Source organism: Mustela lutreola, chromosome 5, assembly GCF_030435805.1.
Source record: "Mustela lutreola isolate mMusLut2 chromosome 5, mMusLut2.pri, whole genome shotgun sequence".
Classification (NCBI taxonomy): domain Eukaryota; kingdom Metazoa; phylum Chordata; class Mammalia; order Carnivora; family Mustelidae; genus Mustela; species Mustela lutreola.
The window spans coordinates 17,429,433-17,456,997 of record NC_081294.1 but is presented as its reverse complement, the minus strand read 5'-3'; the positions used below and the strand labels follow the sequence as shown (position 1 = coordinate 17,456,997).

General features: G+C 35.4%; 1 protein-coding gene across 2 annotated transcripts in view; it reads left to right on the top strand.

The window, feature by feature from the left end:
• CDH12 (cadherin 12) overlaps window positions 1-27,565 on the top strand; it is a 1,003,438-nt gene that overhangs the window by 808,871 nt on the left and 167,002 nt on the right. For both annotated transcript variants that reach the window (XM_059173699.1, XM_059173700.1), the window contains one exon: window positions 7,273-7,567. In XM_059173699.1, the coding sequence (XP_059029682.1) occupies window positions 7,273-7,567 (295 nt within the window). The remainder of the gene's footprint in view (window positions 1-7,272; window positions 7,568-27,565) is intronic.

The window sequence follows — 27,565 nt, the reverse complement described above, 5'->3', positions numbered from 1 at the left end:
ATTATTACTTAAAACTCACCTTTTAAAATTTATTTTGAATGTAGAATAAATCACACAAATGATACTATCTAGTATTCTGAAAAACAACCACATTTGAAATCATAACACAAATTCACTTTCATTTCAAATAGAGATTCCATTACTAAAAATTTGACAAGAATATTTTATTGTCAGGAAATGTTTTGTTACCTAAAATCGGGCTTTGTGAAAAATGTTTTATAGCTTCGGAAATGTAGGGAAGAAATTATTTTAACCTTCTCCCATATTTTTCTCCCAAATCCAGGCACCACGCCAATGACCTCTCCAACTTCTCCAGAAGTACCTATTAATATGTTGTGACACTCTCAAATGATATAATGTAAACTGGGTGAGCTAAAGTTGTGAAATATGACAATCCAAAAGATCAGTTAGGATACCCCTCATACGTAACCACACGTGCAATATTCAAGGAGACAAAGAAAAATGATAGAGAGCATCGGGTGAAAAGGATATTTTTTTCTTTTACAAGGTGTGTAATATATCCTAGTACATTAGATTTTGTTGCTCGAAAGCATTGCAAATAGTCTTTGTTCTCCTTTGCTTTGCCTTGGCCTACCTCGGGGGAGGTGTGGACCTTTGTGAAATGGATTTCTACTTCCTTAAATAGAAGGTGAGATAATTCCAGCTGATAAATAGCTTTGGGTCTGTAACCCAGCCTGGGGAGTTCTCCACTCACTATGGGCTGCTAAAGGGAATGCAGAACCTTGTAAAGTGGTCTTCCTCCTCCCCAGATGGCAGCCATCAAGCTAGAAAGAACAAATGAGTCCCCTCAGGGAGTAGAATGGAATAGAATGTCAAATATTCTTGGACCTTCTGTGGCTTCTGAGAGAAATTTTGCATTATAACATTATTCAGGCAGAGTTATAGATCATCTTGGGGTCCCGTCAGTAAGCAATGCTTTAAACATAATCTAATGGCTTTGTAGCTAATACAATGGCTGCTGTGATGTTAGTGAGAACAGACTAAGCATGAATGGGACACTAAGCAACTACAAAAAAGGAAATACTAAGTATTTCATAAGTACACCAAGGAGAATATAGCAAAAGTAGTTTGTTCTGTACATAATGAAATTATTTCAGCCAAAGAAAACCGCAGAAGATTTTCTCATCCTTGTTTTGGCTAGTTTATCTGAGGGATCCCATATGTAAATAAAAGTTATGATATTATTTCAAATCACATTCACGAACTGTTGAACCATCATATTAAATTATTCTATGGGCTTTATAATCATTCGAAAGCTGATAACGAGTATTACAACTTACATGCCATTATTTCACCAAAATTTGCTGAAGCGTATCCTGTACAAGGCACCTTTCCCTTGGATTGAATGTGCTCATAGAGATGACGGGCAGATGTCGAAACTCATGATACAAGGATCTCTCTATTAAGTAGGGCATATATTTATGCTGCCGCATTTGCTCATCCGTATTTTGAAACTGAAAAGATATTCTAAGGCAAAACAGTAAAGACTTAAAGGACATCTCAGGAAGTTTCTTATTCCAGCAGACAAATTGAGAAGGGAAGCTAGTTCTCTGAAAAAAGATCATGATAATAAATAAGTAAATATCAAAATGTATGATCCTTCCGAACTGACGGAAAACACAAAAACCAAATGCAGTGTTTGAAAGTTGCTTTGATCTATGCTCAAAATATAGAGAAAGAACTAAAAACGATATTTGAAGAGACAAATGGGGAACATTGAATAAGGGTTGGTTATCAAGTGATGATAGGTATTTTAAGTAATTTTCTTAAATTAGATAGGGACATTAAGATTACGTAGGAAATGGGCCTTATTTTCAGGAAGTTGGTGCGTCAGCCACAAGTAGTTAATTATTATGATGCCTGCAACTTTAAAAAGTCTTTAAAAGTAAAACAAAATGCTGTGAGTGTTAATAACTATTTCATCTAGAGAGTGAGAATATAGGTTTTCATTGGATCATTCTTCTAGTTTTTCTGTTGGTTTGAAGTTCTATTTAAAATATTCTTGGTTGGGGTGCCTGGGTGCCTCAGTGGGTTAAGCCTCTGCCTTCGGCTCAGGTCATGATCTCAGGGTCCTGGGATGGAGCCCCGCATCGGGCTCTCTGCTCAGCAGGGAGCCTGCCTCTTCTTCTCTCTCTGCCTGCTTGTGATCTCTGTCAAATAAATAAATAAAATATTTTAAAAAATTAAAAAATAAAATATTCTTGATAAAGGAAGATGGTGTAGTGCCTACACATTTTCATTTGTCTCATGAGAACATCAGAGAATAAAAGTATGAAACCATAATCTTGATAAGAATGATGTGGAGGGCAGGTGTTAAAATACTATGTGATGTACCAGTGTCTCTTATGGGCACATGGTTTGTAATTTGCAAGTACATACACCAAATCCAATATTTGTTGAACACAAATTTTGGTTTTCAGGCAGAAACTACCTTTTTAAAATCAGAAATTTCTTCCTCCATCATAACTCATATGAGCCCCATGACCAGTAACCACCCCCTATCGTGGCAAAAAGCAAACGAAAATAAAATCACTGCTGGACACAGAATATAGAAAGCATTTTCTGTTTGATGTGTATTTCCAACCTAGAGAAAATAAGAATAAGTCCCTTATTTTGTGCAGCAGTTTCTAAAATATAATCAAGGAGATGCTAGTAAACACTTAACTTTTAGATTAGCTTTCTCAAAACTTTTAAACACTGGAATTCAGATTTGCTTACACTCCGAAGCTGGTCCTCAGTATCTTTTTAAAGCCTCTCTTGGCATCTCATTTTCATGCTCCATCTGAGATGACTTGGGACAAAAATCAGAAAATAACAACACCATTTCCACAAAACAACTGCTTGGACAGTACAAATTTCTACATCCATCATTGATGGAACTCTGAGAGAAATTTTAAATGTCAATACTAAAAAATGATATTATTGGAGTTGGCTGTTTTAGTCAATGCAGTGAGCACCTACTCAGAAACAGCTTAAAAAATAATTGGAATAAGAAATATTCCTCCTTTAAACCTGTTATAATTATATATATATGTAACTATATATAATTTTATTCTTGTAGAATTATCAGCTTTGTGTAATGTGTAGCTTAAAGCCCTGTGTAAAATGACATCATGTGATTTGTCATAGTTAACACAGGCCAAAGATAAGGCAAGTCAGGAGAATTCTCCTTCTGAAACTCTCCTTCCTTCTTTATGCAAATGACACTAAGAAGTAGTTAGCTAATCCTGAATTAGCTAATTGCCGAAAGATTTAAGAAATGAATCTCATCTACAGAGATCAATTCCTGGAATCACTGAAGTTTCAAATTTTTTCATTCATAAAAATCATGAAGATTTTGGTCTTGATAATTACCCCTTTAGGCGACTAAACAGGAGAGCACCCCCACACACATAGACATCATATTGTTTATGAAAAGATTAGCAGTGCCCATTAAAGCCTTCAGACTTCCAGGAGTGCCTGTAAAGCATACATTAAAAAATGATTTTGAAAAGGGGCACCGGGCCGGCTTGGTCAGTAGAGGATGGGACTTTCAGTCATGGGGTTCCGAGTTTGAGCCCCACATTGGGGGTAGAGGTCACTTTAAAAAAAATGTTTTTGAAGAATTTCAAGTGATCTTAAAATATAATTATGGTATTCTGTTATTTTTGCAAGTGTTGATTTTTTATATCATGTTATATGTATATGTAGTTAGTGAATATTATAAAAATGCACATAAATATATTTTCATATGTATACTCTTTTAGGTATATATATTTTTGTTATAACAATTTATATGTAAATGCTGACTATAACGGAAAGTATACTGAAAGGATAAAAGAAGTTATCTATAATACCCACATCAGGCCATCACTTATTTAATATTAGAACTGATGTTGGAACAATACCTATATTTTAAGGTAGTCATTCATGTGCCAGTTCAATCAAAATGGACTAATTTTAAATATTGCCTGACAAAACAGAATACTGCAGGGGGTCTCCTGTGAGGTATTGTCATGTAACAACTGCTCTAAAAATTCTAATCGTCTCACGAGTTTTACATTAATCAACTTCATTTTCAGTTCAAAATGTTAACGTATTTTCACATATTTCTTCTGAAGCTTCAATCTCTACAAAACTTCATTTTAGATTAGAAGAAAAAGGTAAAAGAGTAAGGAGTAACAGCAACTGAATTTAATTTCGATCTTGGATAGAGCTGAAAAACACATTTGCTTTTCTATTCTTATGTCAGTTCGAAAAGAAAACAGTTCTGATTTTAGCCAAATGAGGATTTTTTTTTTTTGTAATTCTGCTTGAATCACATTGTAAAAACCTTCTTCAAATTTTCACTTGTTTCCCACAATATTACCACATATTCTCAAAGCCATTGGCCAAATGGATGCAGTTTATAAAGTCTTTCCTTTTGCATTGAGCTTTTGCCTGCCTCATATCTTTAGATACATTTTAAAGCAAAAGCAATACCCACCATGTTGAATATCTTAAACTGTATGGGTGAAATATGTAATTTGAAATTCCGAAGTTCAAAGTACATTTATCTACAGCTTGATTTTACACTTGAAACTTCCTGTGCTTCATAAGAGTTTGTTAAAAAAAAAAAAAAAAAGAAAGAAAGAAAAGAAAAAAAAGAAATAGGGGGAAAAATCTTCTTCGTCATTTATAGCAATTTTCTTTAGACGAGTAAAATGTGCGGAAACGTGAAAGAAAAATCAAAATCGTGTGCCCTCTTTTTGTTTTCTTATTCTTTTTACTATAACACTGAGCCAGGAATCAATTCTTTGTTATGCTCTTTTACAAATATACTTTGAAAGAAAATTTTGAAGTAAATACAAATTCACAAATGAACACATTCATTTTAATAACATTGATTTGAAAGATGATGTTATTTTACTGAAGTTAGGCCAGAACGTTGAGTTTAAGAGTCACTGTTGAGTTTGGGTTTTTGTGTTTTGATTTTACTAATACTAATATACAGAAAACCTATTTGCCACAGGATATTTATATAATTTAAAATGTTTCAAAGTTTTTTGTGTAGGTTGAAATATTAAAAAAAAATACAGAACACATTCTTACCAAAAATTTTGCAAGAATGTTGTGCTTGTATGCAAATTTTGAAGCATTGCCCAGAAGACTATGGACACTAAAAGCTTAACCTTTTTTCTTTGGCTGGTCTGTTGGCTGGAAGAACCTTTTAAATGTAAAAATGTGGACCCTGATATCAGATGATATCAGTAGGAATAGGTTTAAAACATTTTAGATCAGCAACTGAATAAAAAATAGTATTTATAAAACTATACATGCTATATAATTTAAATAGAGTGTGTATTTATATTATTTATAAAATATATATTTATGAGTATACATATTCTTAGAGAATTGTAAATAATGTAATATCTATATCATATAAATACATTATTGGATACTTCATGGATTTCAAAACCTGTGTTCATCTTCTATTAATTCATGGACTCCAGGGGTACCTGGGTGGCTGAGTCAGTTAATGTCTACCTTTAGCTCAGGTCATGATCCTGGGGTACTGGGATCAAGCCCTGTGTCAGGTTCATTGCTCAGCAGGGGTCCTGCTTCTACCTCTCCATCTGCTGCTCCCCCTGCTTGTTCTCTTTCTCTCTGTCAAATAAATAAGTAAAATCTTTAAAATATAATAATTCTTGGACTCCAGTTTGAAAAACATTGCCCCACAGAATCATAAAGATAATTTTTCTTCTGTTTGGTCCTCTCCCCTATGTTATCTATGGGTATCTTATTACATGCTATACTAAAGTGAATTATAAATGTGTTGAAAAAATTAGAAGTTCGAAACTTTTCTATATTATAAGATTTCAAATAAATGGAATGAATTAGAGCAAGCCATTTTTCTGTGAATCTGAAAGGATAATCAGTGATTCTATCCAACATTTGGCTGAGTAATATTGAATAACTCATTGAAAGACAGTCTGTTAAAATGAAATACTCCACTACACATATCTGAAACCATCTGGTTTGCCAAATCTCTCCTCTCCTTTCAAACAAAAAAGTTTAATATTTTCTGAGTTCTTCTACCTTCTCTCTGACTGCATTCAGGTCATTGATTTTTTAATTTAGGATATTCAGGAGGGTTTCTGATTTGGCATTGATGAGCTCATTTATATTTATTATAACAATTACTTAAAATGAAATGAGCATACTTAAGATTAATGCATTTCATTTTATGAAAATTTTATCCCCAAAAGCGTGTAAAAGAAATAAATTCAGATAACAAATTAGTTGTATTTATGCATGTTCATGTATTTGAAAGCAGTACTTAGACAATCTCTGTAATGCACTGAGAAATAAAATGGATTGACAGGACGAATGGAAGGGTAGATGTGTGACCAAAAATGAGATGAGTCAAATACAGTTGATCCTTGAACAACATGGTTTTAAACTTCATGGAGGTTAAACTTCGCTTACATGCATTTTTTTTTCATAAATACATAAACTTACGGTATCAATAAATACAGTACAATTACTGTAAATATATTTTCTCTTCCTTATTTTTCCTTAATAACATTTCCTTTTATCTAGCTCATTTTATTGTAAGAATACAGGGAAGCCTGGGTGACTCAGTCAATTTCAGTTTAGGTTACAATCTCGGGGTCCTGAGTTTGAGCCCTGCCTTGAGCTCCTCATTCAACTTGGAGTTAGCTTGGGATTCTCTTCCTTTCCGTCCACTCCTTCGCCTCCCCTTGCTCATGCTCATTCTCTTTCTCTAAAATAAAGAGATAAATAAAATCTTTTAAAAAAGAATGCAGGATATAATACAAATAACATACAAAATCTGTGTTGACTTATTGTTTATACTATTGGTAAGGCTGCCACTCAACAGTTATTGGTGGTTAAGTCTTGTTGGAGTTAAAAGTTATACACAGATTTTCAACTGCACAGGGGTCGACAACCCTAATCCCTGCATTGTTCAATGTCAACTGTAAATTAAAAGGTAAATGGTAGAATCTCTGGGATGTATATGTATATATAAATGTTTATTATGCTTTTTTCTACTTTTAATATGTCTTAACATATTTATAATCAAAGAGTTAGTAAAAAAAAAAAAGAAAGAAAGAAAAAGAAAAAGAAGAAAGGAAAACAATGAAAAAAAAAACCAAGATTTTTCTTTCAACTTTTCTGATAAAAAATTATACTGCAAGTATTTCTATTATGGAACCATCCCTTTGACGGTGTTCTCTGTCTCTGTTTCTTTCTCTCTCCCCCTAAAAGCTCCATTCTGACTTAGATAAAGGAGAGGGGACTGTTAAATACACCCTCTCGGGAGATGGCGCTGGCACAGTTTTTACCATTGATGAAACTACAGGGGACATCCATGCAATCAGGAGCCTGGACAGAGAAGAAAAACCTTTCTACACACTCCGTGCTCAGGCCGTGGACATAGAAACCAGGAAGCCCCTAGAGCCTGAATCAGAATTCATCATCAAAGTACAGGATATTAATGATAATGAGCCAAAGTTTTTGGATGGACCCTACGTTGCTAGTGTCCCAGAAATGTCTCCTGTGGGTGAGTAGGCAAATCAAAATTTTGTCAGATGCACTGAAGCCTTTTCAACATTTTGTTTTTTGCAGGTCAATGTAAACATCTTATTTGTAAACCAGAAGATTATTATTCTACTATAAGACACAATTATTTCCACTTATATTTTCATTTTGGTCCTTTCTGCTCCATACTGAATATACAAATAGATACATAAGTATCCAGGATATATATAACATTTGTCACTACTTTTCAATCTTTGCATTTACCCGAACCCACAGAATCCCTTTGTAATTAAGTATGAAGCTCAATTTTTACTAAAATCCATTGTCTTTACGATTCCAGGTGCCTACATGGCACTAAAGGTAACTGCCATACCCACAAATACCATGTAGTGATTCTTGACTCAAAGTAAATCACCCAAAACACGTATCACTTATGAGTCTGGAAGTGGTCCAGAAAGGAGTGTGTTGTATCCTTTATAGCTACAGATACAGATTCCAGAAGGATGGTATTGTTTTCTTTTTTATTACAAGTAACCCTTAGTAGTTATGCCATCAAAACAGGAAGCAAATATTATCATGAACATATTATTAGAATAAATTTACAATTAGCTATAGTATCACTGCCACTGTTAATAATTTAAATTTGATATGAATTCGCACTTCATTATCAACCTAAATTTTAAAGTTCTAAGATATGTATTGTGGGGTCAATGAATCAAGGATGACAGCTTTAATGACAATTTTAAATAATTTTTATTCCAAAGTCACCACTGGCAACCCTCATTCTATTTCAAAGTAACTTGTGGTATCTAGCACATTTGTAAGATAAAGCTACCCATCACTCTGAGGTTACAACTTGAAACTCCTACCATGAGCCTTTGCCAATTTCCCTGTCTGGCATTCCTCAGAGGGCTTCTGTTGGCCCTACAACCAACCCAGACATGCATAAACTAAACCAAGGGCAGAAGCAGGTTAGTGGCTTCAAGAATGGTCACATTCTTCAACTCTTGGATTCATCACAAATTTATTTGAGATTGTTATCTATGACCTTACTAGGTATTCAAAGATCATATTCTCTCCGCAACCTGAGAAATCAGCTCGAAGGCATTTACACAGATTTTAAACATTAGTGTACAGACACAGGGCTGAACATCTGTTACTCAGTTCTTGCTACATTTTTTGAGCAGCTTTTTTCTTTTTTTCCTTACATGGTGCTGATTGCTAAAGATTTAGAAGTACAATTGGGTAGAAGTGTATCTTATTAAAAAGTAGCCCCGAAAATGGGAAGAGCTAGTTTTTTATTTGTGCCTTTTAATTTACTGGGAGAGAAAAATGAAGGTACTATTCTCAGAAAAAGTAAGGCTTTTAAGAAGACTAGGCTCTTTTGTACCTAAATGGTTTAACCCAGGGCTTACTTTATGTAAATTGGAATATTTACATGAATTTATGGCCCTCAGTGGCTATTACAGAAATAACATCCTTAAAGCAAACACATCCATCCCTCTACATTATTAGAAAATTCTAGTCTTATTAGATAAATAATTATATCTTTCGTTGGGCCAGTTTGGATAAAGGGAAGGACTGCAGTCTCTGAACCCTTATATAAAGGAGTTCACAGCTAGCTCCTGAAGAGGGAAATAAATCTGGAAAATCAGGCTAGGAAGGTGAGAAAACAAAGTGATCCCAGCTTTGGCACTATTGAGGTGAGATATAACTTGCCATACTGTGCTGAGATATCAGAAAGATCTAGGGAAGACGCCAGTAAATACTTAAGATGATTTTCAACATACCCTCCCTGCCTTTTTTTTTTTTTTTTTTTTTAATAATAATAGAGGAGTATTCCTTTTGAATGTGATACCACATTGCATGCTGTGGGTTCACCTAGTTATTATTGGACTACGCTTACATAATATTCTTTTTTCAAATGTATACTAAAAAGTATAAACATTACTTGTGAATTAAACATTAGAAATTAAATACCTACTCTGTACTACCTTTGCCATTCCCCGTAAACCCTGCTTCTACACAGAACCCAAAGCACAGGAGACCCAGTTAGGCTTGTGGCCTTTGTTATTTTTGGTTTTCCATGACCAATCTAAAGCTAATGAAAAACTACGGTGCCCCCATCCGGGCATCATATTCCTGCTCCTAGAGCTCCTGAGCTCCATTCCCAAGTGCACCCTTCTTACCATATGGAAATGGTCCCTGCTTAAGTCACTTAGTCCAAGGATTACTCCTAGTCCTACTCTCTCTACTTTCTTTTCCTGCATCGCTTCTAAGCACTTCCTGCCTAGGTGTCATTTTCTTTGGAATATCAAAATTACTTCGGGTCAAGACCAGATGGAGATCTCCATGGTGTGTTGGACAGTACAGCTATAGCACAGCAAATCTTACCGTCAGTTTTATGGATCTGTGTTTGAGGGATCTCTAGGAAATAACTTCCCTTCCCAATAATTGACAGTGTCGTTATTGACAATGTTGGAGAAGAAGCCACTAACTTACAAATACATGGAGTAAAATAGCTTACTTTGTAATACAAAAAAAAAGAAAGAAAGAAAAGAAAAGAAAAGAAATATTGGGACATCAAAACTATTATGCAAATATCAAGTTAGCAATAATAGATCGTGTGTATGAAAATGTGATAAATGATTAAACGAGGAATGGAGATGAACTAAAGTGAGTCTCAACAAAGGATATTAACTTGGGGAGTGGTGTTGAGCAAGATGGGTAGAGAGTTCAGAGGAAAATCAACATTTAAGACTTACTAGACTATGGAATATATTTTGTTCCAGAAAGTTGAAGAAAATTCTAGTAATCTATGAGTTGTTTAAGAGAAAGGTCACTTTGTTACTATCTTGTGCCGCATGTAATATGCTGTGGAAGTAATATTCACAGATAAAGTGCTTTTACTCTGACCCGAGGAAATTACTTAATGATCCAGATATTTTCCCAACTCAGACTTTCTCCTTGGAGACAAATTTGGACGTTATGAATGTGGTCTTAATTCTTTAAGATCACTACAGTAACAATGACTTACAGTAACATGCCTTCTTTAATACCGGTGGTTAATGCACCGGCATGGCTTCTGTTTCAGTAACTTCTCCTAGGGAGCTGACAGGTGTAACATATTTAAGCCCTTATTCGTACTTGTATTATCTTCTTCTGGCTGAGCTAAGTCAGTTTGAAGCAGCTGATTGGGTTACTCATCAACAGGTCTCTGTGACACATTTTATAAATGCTGTGAATCATAATTTCTGTAGTAAGACCTACCATTTCCTGAGCAATAGTTAGGGGCCAGGTAATCAAACTCAAGATTTGTATTATTATTATTAATATTTATTTTATTTTTTATTATTTAACCAATACAATAATTTTATGCAGTGTTGTTTACTATCTGATCTTCATTTTTATATGAAAACTGATCTCTAATTTCAGAATGTAGGTATGACTTCCAGCCTCTTTAGAACAAAGTTAATTGCAACCAGTTATAACTCTTTAGTGGCTTCTAATATATCTTTGGGCCTTAAATTTAGCTTTCAATGTCAGATGAGCTGGTTAAGATCTTAAAATGCATATTTCATTTTATTATAAACCTGAGGGTAGGGGGACTTTGTTTAAAACAAAATCTGAGGACTAGGTATCTCTTATTCACTGACTTAGGAAAAAAAAAAGTGTAAGTATAAATAAAAGAAGATACACCCAAAGAGAATTGCACTGCTAGCTTATTAAAAAATTAACATGTACCTTCCGTCTTTTTTTCTTTTTCATGAACTCTGTTTTTTACATGAAGTTTGGGGAAACGTGCTAAGATATAATTTTTGGCAAGTTTTTTTGAAAGTTTTTATACAGAGAATATTTTCTATGTGGCCATACTTAAATAGTTCAACTCCACAAAGGAAATAGTGAAAACGATGTCTATACCTAACATTAATTTAGTACACCATTATTACATTTTATTATTTTTTTTTAAGATTTTTATTTATTTATTTGACAGAGAGAGATCACAAGTAGGCAGAGAGGCAGGCAGAGAGAGAGGAGGAAGCAGGCTCCCTGCCGAGCAGAGAGCCTGATGCGGGACTCGATCCCAGGACCCTGAGATCATGACCTGAGCCGAAGGCAGCGGCTTAACCCACTGAGCCACCTAGGCGCCCTACGTTTTAAAAACTTACATAAATTTCCAAACTTCCTTGCTTTCATGGAAGTGCCATAGGGAGACAGATGAAGAAATTGCAAAGCAGATACATTATCTTACCATATGAGCCACTCAGAGAACAGCTTAAGTGGTACAGTACGAAGAGTCTCATTGGTCTCTGTCTGTGCCCCATAAGCAGAAATTTTGCCAGGAAGCTGGAGACAAAATGTTAGCTCTTTTCTGCAAATAAAGGCATTCTCTACATATAACCGAAATGTGATTATTAAAATCAGGAAATTAACATTAATGCATTACTGGAATCTAACCTTTAGGCCCCATTCATGTTTTATCAGTTATTTCAATAATATCTCATATAACACAATTTTCCAGGTCAAAATCACATGGTGTATTCAAATGCCGTATCTCTTTAGTTTTCTTCAATCTGGAGCAATTCCTTCCTTTTTCTTGATTTTGTGGCAGGTTTGAGGATTCTTGGCCAATGATTATTTAGAATGTCCCTCATGCTGGGTTTGCCTAATGTTCCTAACTTTAGGATAGGCCTTTTTTTTTTTAGGTACATCACAGATATGATGCTGTAATCTTGTTGTATCCTTGTTGTATCTTATCAGGTAGAACAGGGTTTTAATTTGTCCCATTACTAATAGTGTTAATTTTTATTACTTGACCAACATTGTGCATTAGTTATCTTCTGTTGCATGATATATTAGCCAAAGCCTAGAGCACAACACAACAAACATTTATTATCCTGTAGGATCATGGATGCCCAGGAGAGGCTTAGGTGGGTACCTTTGGCTCAAGGTCTCCCAAGAGGTTATATCCATAGCTGGGGCGATGGTCTGATCTAAAGGCTTATTTGGGAGGAGGTAGGAGTTTGCTTCCCAGCTTACTCCTGTGGCGATTTGTAGACTCTTGGTCTCTTGCTACATAGACCTTTCAACAGGGCTTCCTTGCAGCCTGGCAGCTGCCTGGGCCCAAGGATAGCTAACTAAGAGACAGCTGGAGAAAAGAACATCTCTGACCAAAGCCACAGTCTGTATTTATAACCAATATTTAAAATGACATCCTCTCCTTTCTTCCATATTCCAAATGTTAGAAGTCCACCCCACAGTCAGGTAATGGGATTACCCAAGACAATCAGTACAAGGCAGCTAAGGTCCTGGAAGCCTTCTACCACAGTTTACCCTCTGGACCCCAACAATCAATGTTGTTCTGTCATGCAATATATACTCAGCCCCTTTCTAGGACCCCAATTTTTTTTTCCCTCATTACATGAGTCCAAAATCCAGAAACTGATCATATAAATCAAGTGCAAGAGCAAATGAGATTCCATAGATTTATCTCCTCTTGATCTGCAGACTCATGATGCTAAAAAACCAGTTACTTACCCCACTCCAACACCTAACACACAGTGGTGAGAGATGGGGATGAGCAAACTTCTGAAGACATTTCTGTTTAAAAAAAAAAAATAGGAAAAAAAAGAGGGAAAATGCCCTAAATAAAGGAATTACTGGTCCATCCTGTTCCAGAAATCTAGCTGGTAAATATGAAAAGCCCTTTGATTAGGTTCAAGTCCTGAGAATATTTGTCCTTGGGTCTCAGTTATACTGCCTGGGCTCTTGGTTCTACCTTCTGAGTTATCCTTCATTTTTTATGCAATGCGGCACATACTTGCCTCTGAAGCAGCTCTCTTGGTCGTCTTCCTCCCAGTAGAATTCAAAGGGTTCAAAGACCCATTTTCACTGTAAAATCTCTGACTCTCTTTCTTCAATTCACACTTTTGATGTTTCTACCTGTAGAACTCTTTATTTTGTCAGTAGTATGGGTATCCCATGAATCTTTTGGGGGTTCACTGAATTAGACAAAAAAAAAAATCCCTTCAAGATAAATCCTCTCTACCTTGGGCCCTACAGAGGTGCCTGAGTGACAAAGCCTTTCCATAAATTAGAACCCTTATTATTTGCTAGAAAGGATCTTTGAGTCATACTTACCCATTTATCTCTTAAGAGAGAAATTTCTGACTAGACAGTAAGCCAATGAACCATCCTTGATCTTTCTAAGATCTTAACAAAAAATTTTACTGTCACCACCATGGCTTTATCTTTTGACCATGCTTTCCCAGGTGCCCTGGATTTGATTTTGGCCTAGAAACCATTTCTTAATTTTAGCATCATTTGCCATCTGGGAAGACTAGTAATCTTTAAAACCGAAGAGACCTTGATGCTTTTTGTTCAAAAGTCCCTGGGTCCCTTTCTACTGTTCAAATACATGCTGCCAACAGTTTTGCTAAATGTTCTGCCACTGCCTAACAGTGATCTTCTAATTTCCAATAAGATGTTCTCATTTTCCTGCAAGTCCTCACATGCAGCACCGTCCAAGTCCAACATGCAATGAAGAGTGTGTTCACTGCATTTTATACTGACATTCTCCTCAAAGCCCACACTGGCCTAACTGCAAAACCATTACCGCCTTTTAGGCATTTGTTAGAGCAGAACCCCGCCATCAGGTCTGAAATTGCTATTATCTACTAAATACATCAGATTACTACAGGATTTAGAGGCTTAAGACTGCAAGTATGTATTATCTCTTGATTTATCTGGGTCGTGAATTTGGGCTCAGTTTAGCTGGGTGTCTTTGCATTCAAGTCTCTTGTGGATTTAGAGTCAAGCTGGCAATAAAAAATGTGGTTTCATCTGAAGATTTCCCAGTGCAGGGGGGTATAATTCCAATCCCAGTCATGTGGTTGTGGTCTTGGAATTGACATCCTGTCCCTTCTACTATATTTTATTTGTTAGGATCAACTTGACACACCCATTTTGTTCTCCAGGGAAAGGAATTAGCCAAAGGTGTGAATGTATGTTGGAGGCAGGCATAACTGAGGTCCATCTTAGAGGTTGTCTACCTTAGACAATGATTCCACTAAGTTGAAGTTCCTCTTATCTTTTTGTAATCATTACCTATTTTGTCAAAAGGTATTTTTTTCTTGTCAAAAGGTATTTTGAAACTAGAGACATAACCTGGTCCTCATCACACTTTCAAATGATCTATTAGTTTGTGTCAGTGCAGTCTCAGGGTTTCTTACTGTATCCAGTTGGTTCTAATGTGTTAGCACCATTACTGATTTTACTATTGAAATTATTTCAGCTTTAGTTTGAAATGTAAAATATAAGTAAAGACACTTTGAGCTTATTTTGTGTCATTTCAACATTACCTCTTAATTATTTGAATATTCCCTTACTTTCTGGCCCCAAAATATATTTGGGACTTGTCTTGCATTTTTCCTTCCCCAGCTCTGGGAGAAAGTATTTCTTCAAGGAGCTCTCTCCCCACCCTCATAGAGAATAATATTTAGAAGCCAGAATCTAGTTGCTATGTGTGTCCTTTGCTATTGGAAAATCATTGCTCCTAGACTCTCTCAGTGGGCACAGCTAAAGAATGTGTGTGTGTGTGTGTATAATATTTATATATATATATATATTTAATATTTATTTCTGTATCATTATTTTTAAAAAGATTTTTATTTATTTATCTGAGAGAAAGAGAGATAGAGAGCATGAGTGGGAGAGGGGCCAAAGGGGAAGCAGACTCTGATTAGCAAGAAACCTGATGTGATCCCATGGCCCCGGGATCATGACCTGAGTCAAAGGAAGACGCCTAACCCACGCAGTCACCCGGGTGCCCCTATTTCTGTATCATTCTAAATAGACCAAAACCCTTGATTTCATACTGATACCTCCTACTCTAATTATTCTAGGGTTGTTTGTTTGTTTTTAGCCTTCTATAATTTACAATTCTTTTCCAAGAGTAAGAAATCTGGCTGCTGTTGTTCTTAATGTATTTTGTTATTTGCTCAAAGCCCCTGTATGCACCAATCTCTCACGGCCACTCCGCCTCCGGACACCTTACAGAGGCCGGGATGACTCCACTCACAAGTTTGAAAATCTGCCCTGTTTCCATTATCTTCTCCATTATCCCACTAGAGAGGTTTTGCGTGCCCCACAGGGACTCTGCATCCCCACACTGGGCTGCATTTCCCATAGATCACACGCCCCCCTCCTACCACCTGAACTCACGGTGGACCCCTTTCTCACTCTGCTTGGGCTTCAGTATTTGTTCAATAGCTTGTTTTATTCTGTTCCAGGTCTACCCCTCCTCCCCTATAACCTTGCTGGCACCAAAAGCTACCTTTGCCTGCCTTAGCTAGGCTTTGGGACTGAATGATTCTAGAAGATAAGCAAAGAGCAAGGGCTCTCTCTCATTCTTAAAGGAACTGAACTTGATTTTAGAAGTGATTATCTCTGGCTTGTATTTTGCATAGGCATTAACTGTTTAAATCAGCAGTCCTTCATTTCACTTGAATTTCCTCATAATTTGTTGAAGTGAGTCCAGATTCTCATATGAGAAGCCAAAGATGGCCTAGGAAGTTATTAATAAGGCCATTTTTTGCCAAAATATTTGTTTTTGAAATTTCTTTCCCACATTGGGAAGTAGCTTATGTATTCTCACATATATATATATATATATATATATATATATATATATATATAAATTTCTACAGAGATACAGAGGACGGAACTCTTTTGAAACATGTTCAAGTGCATTCTCTGGGTATTAAACTTGAGTCCAAATCCGCACTCTACTGCTTCTTGGTTGTATTTGCCTAGGTTATTTGTCCTCATTGTGCTTTGGTTTCATTACCTGCAAATGAGGAATAAAAATACCTAATTCCCAGAGTTACTGCAAGCAGTAAAAGAGAAAATTTATGTGTAACACTTACCCCAGTGCCTGGATAAATGCGATCAATAAATGCGGACGGATCCTGCTAATAATTTGATGATCATTCTCAGGCAACTGATAGGAGAATGCCTCCCTTGTAGAGGTCTACCTAATGAGCCTTCTCCTTTTTTTCCCCAGATAGTCCCTCCCTCTGACACGGGAGCTCAATATTTACTATTGTTTTTCTTCCAGGCTGTACCTTGGGGAAAAAAACCCAAAACCCAAAAAACAAAAACCTCATAGTCTTTGTATTCCAATTTACATTTTCTTCGGTGGAGAGGACTCTTCCGTCTTAATTTGTGGTGACAAGCTGTTGATTTGTAAGAAACACCAATTATCAGATTGCACTTTCGCTTTCCAATCTGCTGAGTCGCTTTAACACCTGGGATGAGACTGAGCGAGACCCCGTGATCTGCAACCACCCCCCTGCCCCCGCCAGCCCCGTGCCAGCAGCAAAGGGTCCACAGCGCACTGCATGCCAGAGCTGTTTTCAGGACCATAGGCTGTTAGTACTGTGTGTTCAGGGAGCATTTTATTCCTCCGCTTGATTCCTCTGTTTTTATTAGCAGTACAATCGCAAAGGTAATGCTATTGACAGTTTTTGTGTGGCCTTGAGAGAAGTGTATGAATTGTTTTAGTAGGAGCGCGGTGACTCCCTAAACATAAACCAGGCTGCATTGATACTTGCTTTAGCAGCCACTGATCAGCAATAAATGTTAAAAATTAACAAGAAGTTCCTTTTTTTCCTAACCACCAAATGACTCTAAGCATTAAATATATGTTAGGAGGAGCTGCTGCTTGGCCACTGAATGGTTCAAAACATTAAACATATTTTTAAAGTATTACTCTTTCTCCAGCCTCCAAGTGGTTGTAAACATTAAATATGTTTTATAAAAATTGCTTTGCCAGCTACTGGCAGGATAGCTATGAACATCATTTTTCTTTAAAGTTGCCTTCCAGCTGCAAGACTTTTTTTTTTTTTCTTATTTGCTCTATTCTATTTACTTTTTTATTTTTTTGTACACAAAAGCAAGCAAGAGGGAAGCGTGGCCCAATTGTCTCTTGCTTTATGATAAGTGATCATGGGAGCGCAGTTGCGCCTGTATAAAATCACGCTAGTCCTAGGAGTGCCTGGAGGTTCAATTGCTTGTACCGGGGATTCCACATCGAAGGCAGCTACATCTTCCAGAACCGTGTTTGTTTCTGCTTTCCATTGTGCAATGCGTGGAGGTATGAAGATGGGTAGGATCTAAGCTCAGTGTTTAGGGAAATAACTTCAAGCAACCAGACGCTGGCTGATTAAGCCCACTAATCAAGGTGAAAATATTCCATAGAGGAAACAGCCTCCAAGATAGGCAAAATGGTAGGATGAGTAAGTGAATGAGATCTTTAACCCAAACATGAGGAAGGCCTTGAAATCTCTGTCTGGAAATAACTCAGTGTGAAAACCGCATGAAATTCAGACAGTGCAGAACATGTCCCTCCCTGTACGAATGTCTATCCAGAAGTTCGCTCAGCGGATTTATTTATTTGAACCACGTTCCCAGTGAAAATGAAGTGTGGCACCAGAGTCTGTTGAAAACATGAATCCCCTCCCCGTCACTCCAAGCCTAGCAACTTATCGTCAAGCCAAATGATTAGCCAGTAAAGCTTTTATTTCTATGAGGGCCAAGTGTTCTCCCAAAAGTGTTATTCTAGGTACACGTGCGACAGGTTTGAATATCAGTGGAATACCCTGTATGCACCACTTTTAGGTACTGGGGTTCTAACGGTGAGAAAAGCAGACACAACCCCTGCCTTCAGGAAGTTTCATTCCAGAGATGTAGTGCAGGGACCATGAACTCTGTTCTGTGGGCCACAGGCTGGTGTATCAGCTGTTCCATTGGAAAACAGCCACACACTTCATTCACACGTCTATTGTCTGTGCCATTTCACACTCTGGGGGCGGTGCTGGCAAAAAGCCTGCGAAGTTTTGACCTGTGAAGGCTAAAATATTTACTCTCTGGTCCCTTACAGGAAGTTTGTTGAGCCATGAAAAAGTGGATTGAGTATCAGAGGAAGATAAGATAAGGTCCGTATTTTAAATAAATGTATGAGAAAGAGGCATGTTCACTTTAGAAGTATCTCCTCAAGAAGAAACAAAAATAAAAAGAAAGAAGGAAAGGAAGGAGGGAGGAAGGACGGATGGACAGACGGACAGATGGACAGGACCAGAGGCAAAATGAGGAGTGGAAGCAAGTCCCACACTAACACAGACTCCCATTTAGTCTGAGCTGAAGGGAATGGTTTGACTTGATTTTAAATGCTTAAGCACTGTCTTAAAGTATAAAGGTCCATGATATGGTATTTTTCATTTCCCTGCCAAAGTAATTCTTCTTTCAATTATGTTAATATATATATATATATACATATATATATATGTATATATATATATATTTCACTTATGTAACATTAATTAAAAGAAAAATTTAAGATTGAAACTAGGAAGGTAAAAAGAGAATAACCTCTAGATTGGGTGGAAAGATTCCTTATTTGATGTCTCAGGATTCATTAAGTTCTTTGCCTCACTGAGATATAAGTGGTAAAAGAAAAACTGAAAATTACTGGAAGCAAATTTAAACCTAACAACCAGTCTTAATGATTGCTACCCGGTAAGTATTATAGGACACTTTCTCAGAAAGTTAAGTTCATGTGATATCAAGATTGGCACTATTTCCAGTTCTGACCAAGAAACTGAAACTTAAGAAAAAAAATCAGAAGCTACAATTTTATAAATAATTAACAAAAACGAGTATCAAAATATGGTGCAATTTGTTTAATTGGCAACAGTACTAGAAGAAAAAGAAACATGTCAATTGAACTGTCATCGATGTTAATTTTGCCTCTGAGAAAAACATTGTAATGGGATAATTTCATGAAATGCTTTGATGGCAAGAAAGTGCCAAAATATGATTAGCTACTGTACAATTCAAATTAGACAAGAAAGCAATTGGTTGCAGCCTGAATATGGAGAGGTTTTGTTTCATGCCTTTTTCTTCTCTTTTTCCATGTGTTTAATCAAGGATATTTTGTTTGACAGTGAAATGATTTAGACTAAAAACATTGTTATCACAAGAATTTAGTAGAAACTTCACTAGAAAAGGAGAAAACACACTTCCATTTTCCCAAATCTCTTAAAAAGTGTAATTACCATCTGAAAGAATTTGTCATCTACAAAGAAGTATTTTTTTTGTAACTGATATTAAGTACCTACTTAGCTAAAGGCCATAATTAGAAGCAACTCACCCTTATGATTATGTTTATATTTCTATTATCAAATATATTTACTTGCTATTTAAACTGGGTTTTCTTTTGTTATTTGTATTTCTACTCCGAATGGATATTCTAGATTTTAAATGGTCATATTTATTTTACTACCTATATTTCTTATCCCTAGTTCTTTAAAAAAGATAATCTGCTGTAAAACTCAATTAATATGGAGTTCTAAAAATCAGAAATACAAATAGGGTTATGAAGAATTCATTTTCTAGTAGACCTTAGCTTTGCACAAAAGGTTGCTTAAATACAATGTATAGAAATCTCCTCTTTTGTAGTTTTTTTTTTAATTTTTATTTATTTTTTTTTTATTTTATTTTTTTTTAAATTTTTTATTTTTTATAAACATATATTTTTTATATACATATATTTTTATCCCCAGGTCTGTGAATCACCAGGTTTACACACTTCACAGCACTCACCAAATCACATACCCTCCCCAATGTCCATAATCCCACCCCCTTCTCCCCAACCCCCTCCCCCCGGCAACCCTCAGTTTGTTTTGTGAGATTAAGAGTCACTTATGGTTTGTCTCCAGAGAAACCCTCTCGAGAGATATAAAAGCCCTTTCTGGAGAAATAAAAGAACTAAAATCTAACCAAGTTGAAATCAAAAAAGCTATTAATGAGGTGGTAAAAATGTTGTAGTTTTTTTTTTAAATACGATTTTTGTGTCACTTGAACCATAACAGATCCTTATTCCGTATCACCAAGCACACTGTCTTCCTACGTTAATTACTAACAACAGAAGCAGTTTTAGAGTTTTCAAATGTGGGAGCGCTATTAGAGTTTAAAATGTTGAGTATTTCCTTACAATGATAAGATTATTTCATTTCTTGAATGCCAGGAGAAGGAAGACTTTTAAAGATTATTCTTTGGGTGCATATATTTACTTCTCCCATGAGGGATTTGTGGAAAGTACCTTATAAAGAACAAGTACAATGGAAAAAAAATAAGGTTAAGAGAGTGTTTGTTAAACACTGGTGACAAATAATTGTCCTAATTCTGGAAAGGTAGAATATTATAGGGAAAACAAAATAGACTTTGGAATACCAAAGATCTGGATTCAAACTTTGATGAAGTATGGGGGGATATTTAGAAAAGTACCTCCTTTTTGTAGAACTTAGATGGAAGGAAGGTGCTGTTTGCCACTAAAAGTATTTTTATAAGGATTGAAAGAGATACAATTTGTAAAAATCAACAACAAACTCAAAAAACTAACCCCTAGAAGGGTTTCAATAAATGCAGATCATTTCCTCCTCCCTTCTTTCAGCAGATTTTTCTGTGGGGTTTTGGATTTGGGCAGGGTAAGAGTCTCATTACTTTTCTTTCTTTATCCTTGTAATTGTTCCTAGTGAATCAGGTAAAAAAGACGTTTCTAGAAATATTTCCTTTCCTGGATACTTATATATATTTTTATTAAATACCATTCATCCAAAATATTCGAATAGAGTCTCAGAACATAGGTCATAATGTATGATAGGTATAAAATGTCATTAAATACTATGCAAAACTATGTCTACTGGATGTTGAAAGTCGTATCTTATAGTTCAAATTCACAAAAATGGACTGCGCAAACATATTTATTTCTTCTCTGCTCTAAAAACACCACTGAAATAACTGAAGGTAATGTTTATAAAATATAACCATAGGAAACGGATATGTTCCAGCAGACCAAAAAATAAGGAATTTCGAAAGTATAAAGATTATATCAGAGGGACTTCTTGTTTGGTCCTCAGTAGAATTATTGGCACTAGGTTTGAATTTTCATCATAAGCAATGATAGAACTGGACAACATATACGTGGCAACAGTTTTTATGTATGTGACAAAAAGTAAACCTGTCAACCTGGAGGGGAGGGAAAGGCATGACACGAGATCCATACTTAGCTGGATTCTCATTAGGGACATGTATGCTACCATGACACTAAGGGCAGTCTGAGAATAATGAGTCAAGAGATAGAGGTTATAGCTTGCAGGTGCTAAGTGATTGCGATTTGAGACCTGCTGACGAGGCTGAAATTTGTGCAATAAAGTAAAGAGAGGCACAGAGAAACATTGCAAAAGCCAGAGTAAGGTTTTAGCATGGGTTTTCACCAAGGGTTGCTTTAGGCATGAACAGGATCCGTGTCTGTAGGTCTGTAGGGCTGAGATCTCAATGGTAACACAAGGCAGGGAAATGTTGAAGTTACTGACTAGCCACAGGGGAGAGAACATTGAACATCTCAGACACTTACATGAGGCACCAGAAAGCCTGTGCATTAGGAGCCAGGCCCTTTGCTTCAATAAAGGCTATGCCCTATGTCTAAGAACAAGAAGGAAAGAGACTTTTCCTAACAAAAACTTCCAGTAGGCCTGACAAACTCAAAAGTATCTGCCAGTAATTTAACTGCCCTCAAAAGGATTATGTTAAGATACTTTATAAAAAGATAATATCTAGATTTTCTACAGTGTGTTATTTACAATTTCCAGCATGAAGTAAAAACAAGTAGAATGTATTCAAAGAAGCAAGAAAATTTGATCAATATTCAAAGAAAAAAGTCAGTAATCATAGACATCATGATGACTCAGGTGTTGAAATTAATAGATATCTATTATAAATATATTTTGAGACTAAAGGAAAACACTGTCATGATGATAGAAAAACACTAAGAATAAATTATCAAAAATGGACATTCCAGAAGTAGCAAGTACAATATATACAACAACTCACAGACAAAGCTTAATATGAGATTGACACTGTTGGGAAAACTACAAATGACATTGAAATCAGAGTCTGTGAAATCATCCAGTCTCCAATCAAAGGGGAAAATGACTGAGATAAATAAGAGACTAACGTGAGATGACATCAAGCCATCAAACATTTATAATATTGGAGTCAAAGAAAGATAAGAGACAGCATGGGGTAGAAGCAATATATTTGAATAAAGAATTGCCAATACTTTCGATTTTTAATTAAAAATTACAATGTAAAGATCCAAGAATTTCAACCAAACAGCAAGGGGCACAGAAAGGCTAAAACAAACTAGAGAATAATTTAAAATATCCATTTAACTGATGATAAGGCTACAAAAGAAAGAAAAAGGAGTAACAACCATCGTAAGTAAATAAATAAATAAACAAAAAACAAATAAATGCCTCCAACAGTAAACAGATAACATGGTAGACGTAAACACAGCCACATCAATGATAAATAAATGTAAATGTGGTAAAGACTTGCATCAGTGTGTTGAAGTTACTATAACAAATTATCACAAACTCAGTAGATTAAACAACAGAAAATTATTTTTTCATGTTTTTAGAGACTAGAAGCCTAAAATCACGGTTTCTTTGGTGGGCCGTGAGGCAGAATCTGTTGGAGACTTCTCTCCTTGGCTTATAGGCAGCTGTTTTCATGTTCACATGTGTGTCTGCATCCACATTTTTCCTTTTTAGAAGACCACCAAGTCACATGCAATTGGGATCCTAATGATCTCGTTTTAACTCAGTTACCTTTGTGGAAGATCTTTTCTCCAAATAAGGTCATATCCTAAAGTATTGAGGGTGAGAACCCCAACAGGTACTTTGGGAAGTAAACAATTCAACCCATAACACACTGAAGGTAAGAGACAGTAATTTGCGGACAACACAAAAGAGAAGATCAAACTAAGTGCTTTCTCCTATGCATGCACTTCAATATATGGATCAAAATAGGTCAAAGGTAAAAGAAAGTAAAGGAGGATATACCGTGAAGACATGGAGCATAAGAGAGCTGATGCAGCTTTGTAGCACCACACAAAATATTCAAGACAAGATGAATTCGAAACAAGATGTTCAAAAGGAGATGAATTATGAGAAATAAGATGAGATATGAGAAGGATAAATTCTGGCACGCCTGGGTGGCTCAGTGGGTTAATGTCTCTGCCTCCAGCTCAGGTCATGATCTCAGGGTCCTGAGATCGAGCCCCGCATTGGGCTCTCTGCTCAGCAGGGAGCCTGCTTCCCGCCCCCCCGCCTCTCTCTGCCTGCCTCTCTGCCTCCTTGTGATTTGTCTGTCAAATAAATAAATAAAATGTTTAAAAAAAAAAAAAAGAGAACGATAAATTCTTCATAAATGTAATTTACACCTAATAACAGACCTTCAAAATCCATGGAGTAAAAGCTGACAGAACTAAATGGAGAAATAGAAGAATGTTTACTTATAATCAAATATTTTAACACTCAAATTTCAATAACTAATACATAAAAAATTGAAGATTTCAACACTACCAAACAATGCAATCTAACTTTCGTTCATAGAACATTACACACAAACTTGCCTGAAAACATCTTAATCATATTTATATGGGACATTTGTGAAAAAGGACTTTGTATTCTAGGCTCTAAAATTTTATAAATTGAATAAGATTAAAATCTAAGAGGAAGTGATGATCTCCACATTTTTTCGGATATTGTTTAAATGAATTATGTACATGTGTGAACACTCAATAAATTGAATACTTGAGGTCTATTCATTTTACTGTATATAAATTCTAACAAATAATAGGTGGTAAGTAGATGATCCATAGATGATAGATAGAAAGGTAAAGAAAAATAAGAAAGTCAATCAATCAACCAACAGATCAGTAAATAATGTATAAAAATACTGTGTAAAAAATTTAAGCCCTGGGCGCCTGGGTGGCTCAGTGGGTTAAGCTGCTGGTTTCGGCTCAGGTCATGATCTCAGGGTCCTGGGATCGAGTCCCGCATCGGGCTCTCTGCTCAGCAGGGAGCCTGCTTCCCTCTCTCTCTCTCTGCCTGCCTCTCCATCTACTTGTGATTTCTATCAAATAAATAAATAAAATCTTAAAAAAAGAAAGACACATTCCATCCATTTAAAAAAAAAAAAATTAAGCCCTATAAAGGTGAGTAACCCAAATCCTTTACTGGCAAAAATAAAAATGTTACTTTTTGTTTGAACAAAAAATAACCCCCAAATCAGAAGGAAAGGTAATGAAATTTGGTTCATACTGTAGGTGCTGGTCAGGGAGTTTATTACAGGTGATCCTCTTTCCTATTCACAGAAAATGTTTGTCTTAAGCCTTTGCTTTTAAAAGAAAGCACTAAGTTTAGCTCTATAAATTCTGAGTTCCAAATTGGTATTTTTAAGTGTTATATATTAGTAAAAAAAAAAAAGGATCCTGAACATTGTGGCCATCATGAAGGAGAGATGCTCCCACTTTCAGAAGACTTGTAGAATGAGCACTGAAGGAAAACTCACACCAACAAACACAGTTTTTCTCTGCAGTTATTTAAGTGTCTTCTAAATTTTTGTTCAGTAAAATATGTATCATCTAATATTGTTCAATATTCAGTCTTTGTGGGCTTATTTTGTTTTATATTGTTTCTGTTGGCTCTAGCTTATTTTGCCTTATTGTATTGTATTCTATGAGAATATTTTAAGATTGGATTGAAGAATATAAAGTATTTGAAGTTGCTTCTACCTGTTCACCACATGTATGGGGTTACCTTACACACTGTTCAAGTCTCAAGATTAGCTGAGTCACACAAACTCGGGTTGTGAGGTCCAAGATAGCACTGATTTTCATCTGGTTCATCTTATTCAGTGTAGGCTTTGCTGATATTAGTCTTCTGGAGAACTCTTTTTAGACTTCATACCAAATGTTAGACTTGGGCTTTTGTGTCTTTCTCATTCACTCTGAGGCTTTCAAATATATTTTATAGAGCAAAACTTTGCTGCTCGAAACATAATACCTGTATCTCTCTGGATTCCTCTCTTCATTTCAAATTTGGCCTCATAACTTATTAAAATTATATAAACTCTCAATGTTTTTAAAAAGGTGTTTAAAAATGTACCATAGCAAGCATTTTTGGTTGTTTTTATGGGAGGTATAGTCCAAGTAACATTCCTGCATTGCTGGAGATTGAAATCTTTGCTTATCATATATGCAGTGCATTTTATATATTCAGCCATTTGTCTTTTTCTAATTACTTTTATTTTAGAAGGCATTTTTGGAACCTCTGTTGTATGTGAAAAAAGATTGACATTTGCTTGAGACAACACTCGCTTCACTAATTGGCACCTGAGCAACCAACCATAGGCAAGTGATTTGACATTGGCAAGCTCCTGTTTTTTCATTTTGTCATTGTAAAATGGACATGCATAACTCTGCTCTCTATGGATTAAAGAAATTAATGTGTAAAAATCTTACATAATACCTGGAAATAATAGGACCAGAATATTTAACTCCCTTGGCCATCCTATCTGCCACAGAACTTCTTGGATGGGAATATCCCAAGGGAAGATATTGTATAACCCACTCCCTACACCCATACTCAATAACATGAATTACATTGTTGTGTTCTGGGGTAAGTACTTCTCCCAAACAAATCAGACCATATCACTCATATAAATTTATCTGTATTTTATAAATTTCTGATATTCTTCTGCTTGCCAAAGAATAGAGGATAAATTATTGGCTCATAATCATAACCAAATAGGACCTAGAAAATAAAAGCCACTAGGATAAGCCAAGCATCAATTCAATTAATAACTGATCTCACCCTTTTTCAGAAATACATCAGTTGTTAGTCCCGTGGTAAAATCTCTCATTTTATAATACTAAAGCAGATGCTCTGATACTTATAAGCAACATACAGAGGTTTAGACTGCAGTATCACTTCTGAGTTTCAGCGTGTGGACCTTATTTTTTTTTAAATCATTTAATTTACTAATGAAGTTACACTAACTTGGTAACTGCGAAACCATGTATTTTTCTCCCCAGTGTGGTAAGGTAGAATGAGCTATCGATGAGTTGTCCTCATTTTTGAATAATGATTCGACATTAATTTAGATAGACAAAATACACACACACACACACACCCCTTGGAGGGGAGGTAGATGGGGAAACAAAATGCACATGCTTAGACACACAGAAGAAATATGTAACACCTAATTTTAACTTTAAGAACAGGAGGGATAAAAATATATGTATATAAAAAATATATGTTTATAAAAAATAAAAAATTTAAAAAAAAAAAAAAGAACAGGAGGGAGAGGAGTGTCAATAATCTAAACAAATATTCTAAGTGTTTTTGATTCACCTACGTGTGTAGTTAAGTAGGTATTTTGTTGCCAGCCAATATGCTAGAATCATAATTACAGCAATGAAAACAGTTATTATCATTGAGTTACAAAAAAGATCTGTGTGCTCAACAGCATTATCCTGTATACTCTGGTTAAACAATATGCTGTTGAAAGGAAAACAGAGGTAGAGGTTATTTTACATTTTAGATTTTTTAAAATCTTTGTCATCCTATGTGATTAGTGATCTACCATTCATTATCTACCAAAGCTATCAATTCATTTGTGATTGCTAATTGCTTATTATTTTTCCCATAGCTCTAGTCTGAGAAATATCATATTGTGATTTTTACAAAGTCTCTTCAAGTTTCCATAATGCCTGATTTTTAGTCCTAAATTTAATAATGTGAGATTATTCATACATATATCAAACCATGCGTGTTCATACATATTCCAAACCATAAGAGTTAATAGAAATTTTAAAATATTATATAAAATTTAAATAATTTTATTATATATAATTATTATTAATTTAGATTATATATGACTATATAACTATATTTAAATAAGTAAATATACACACATATATGTGTGTGTGTGTATATATATATATATATATTTAATTCTATACATATAATATTTAAAAATGTAGACACTGTCCAGGCCCTACTTTATTATATATATGTAAACATATATGTAATAAAATATAATGCTTTTT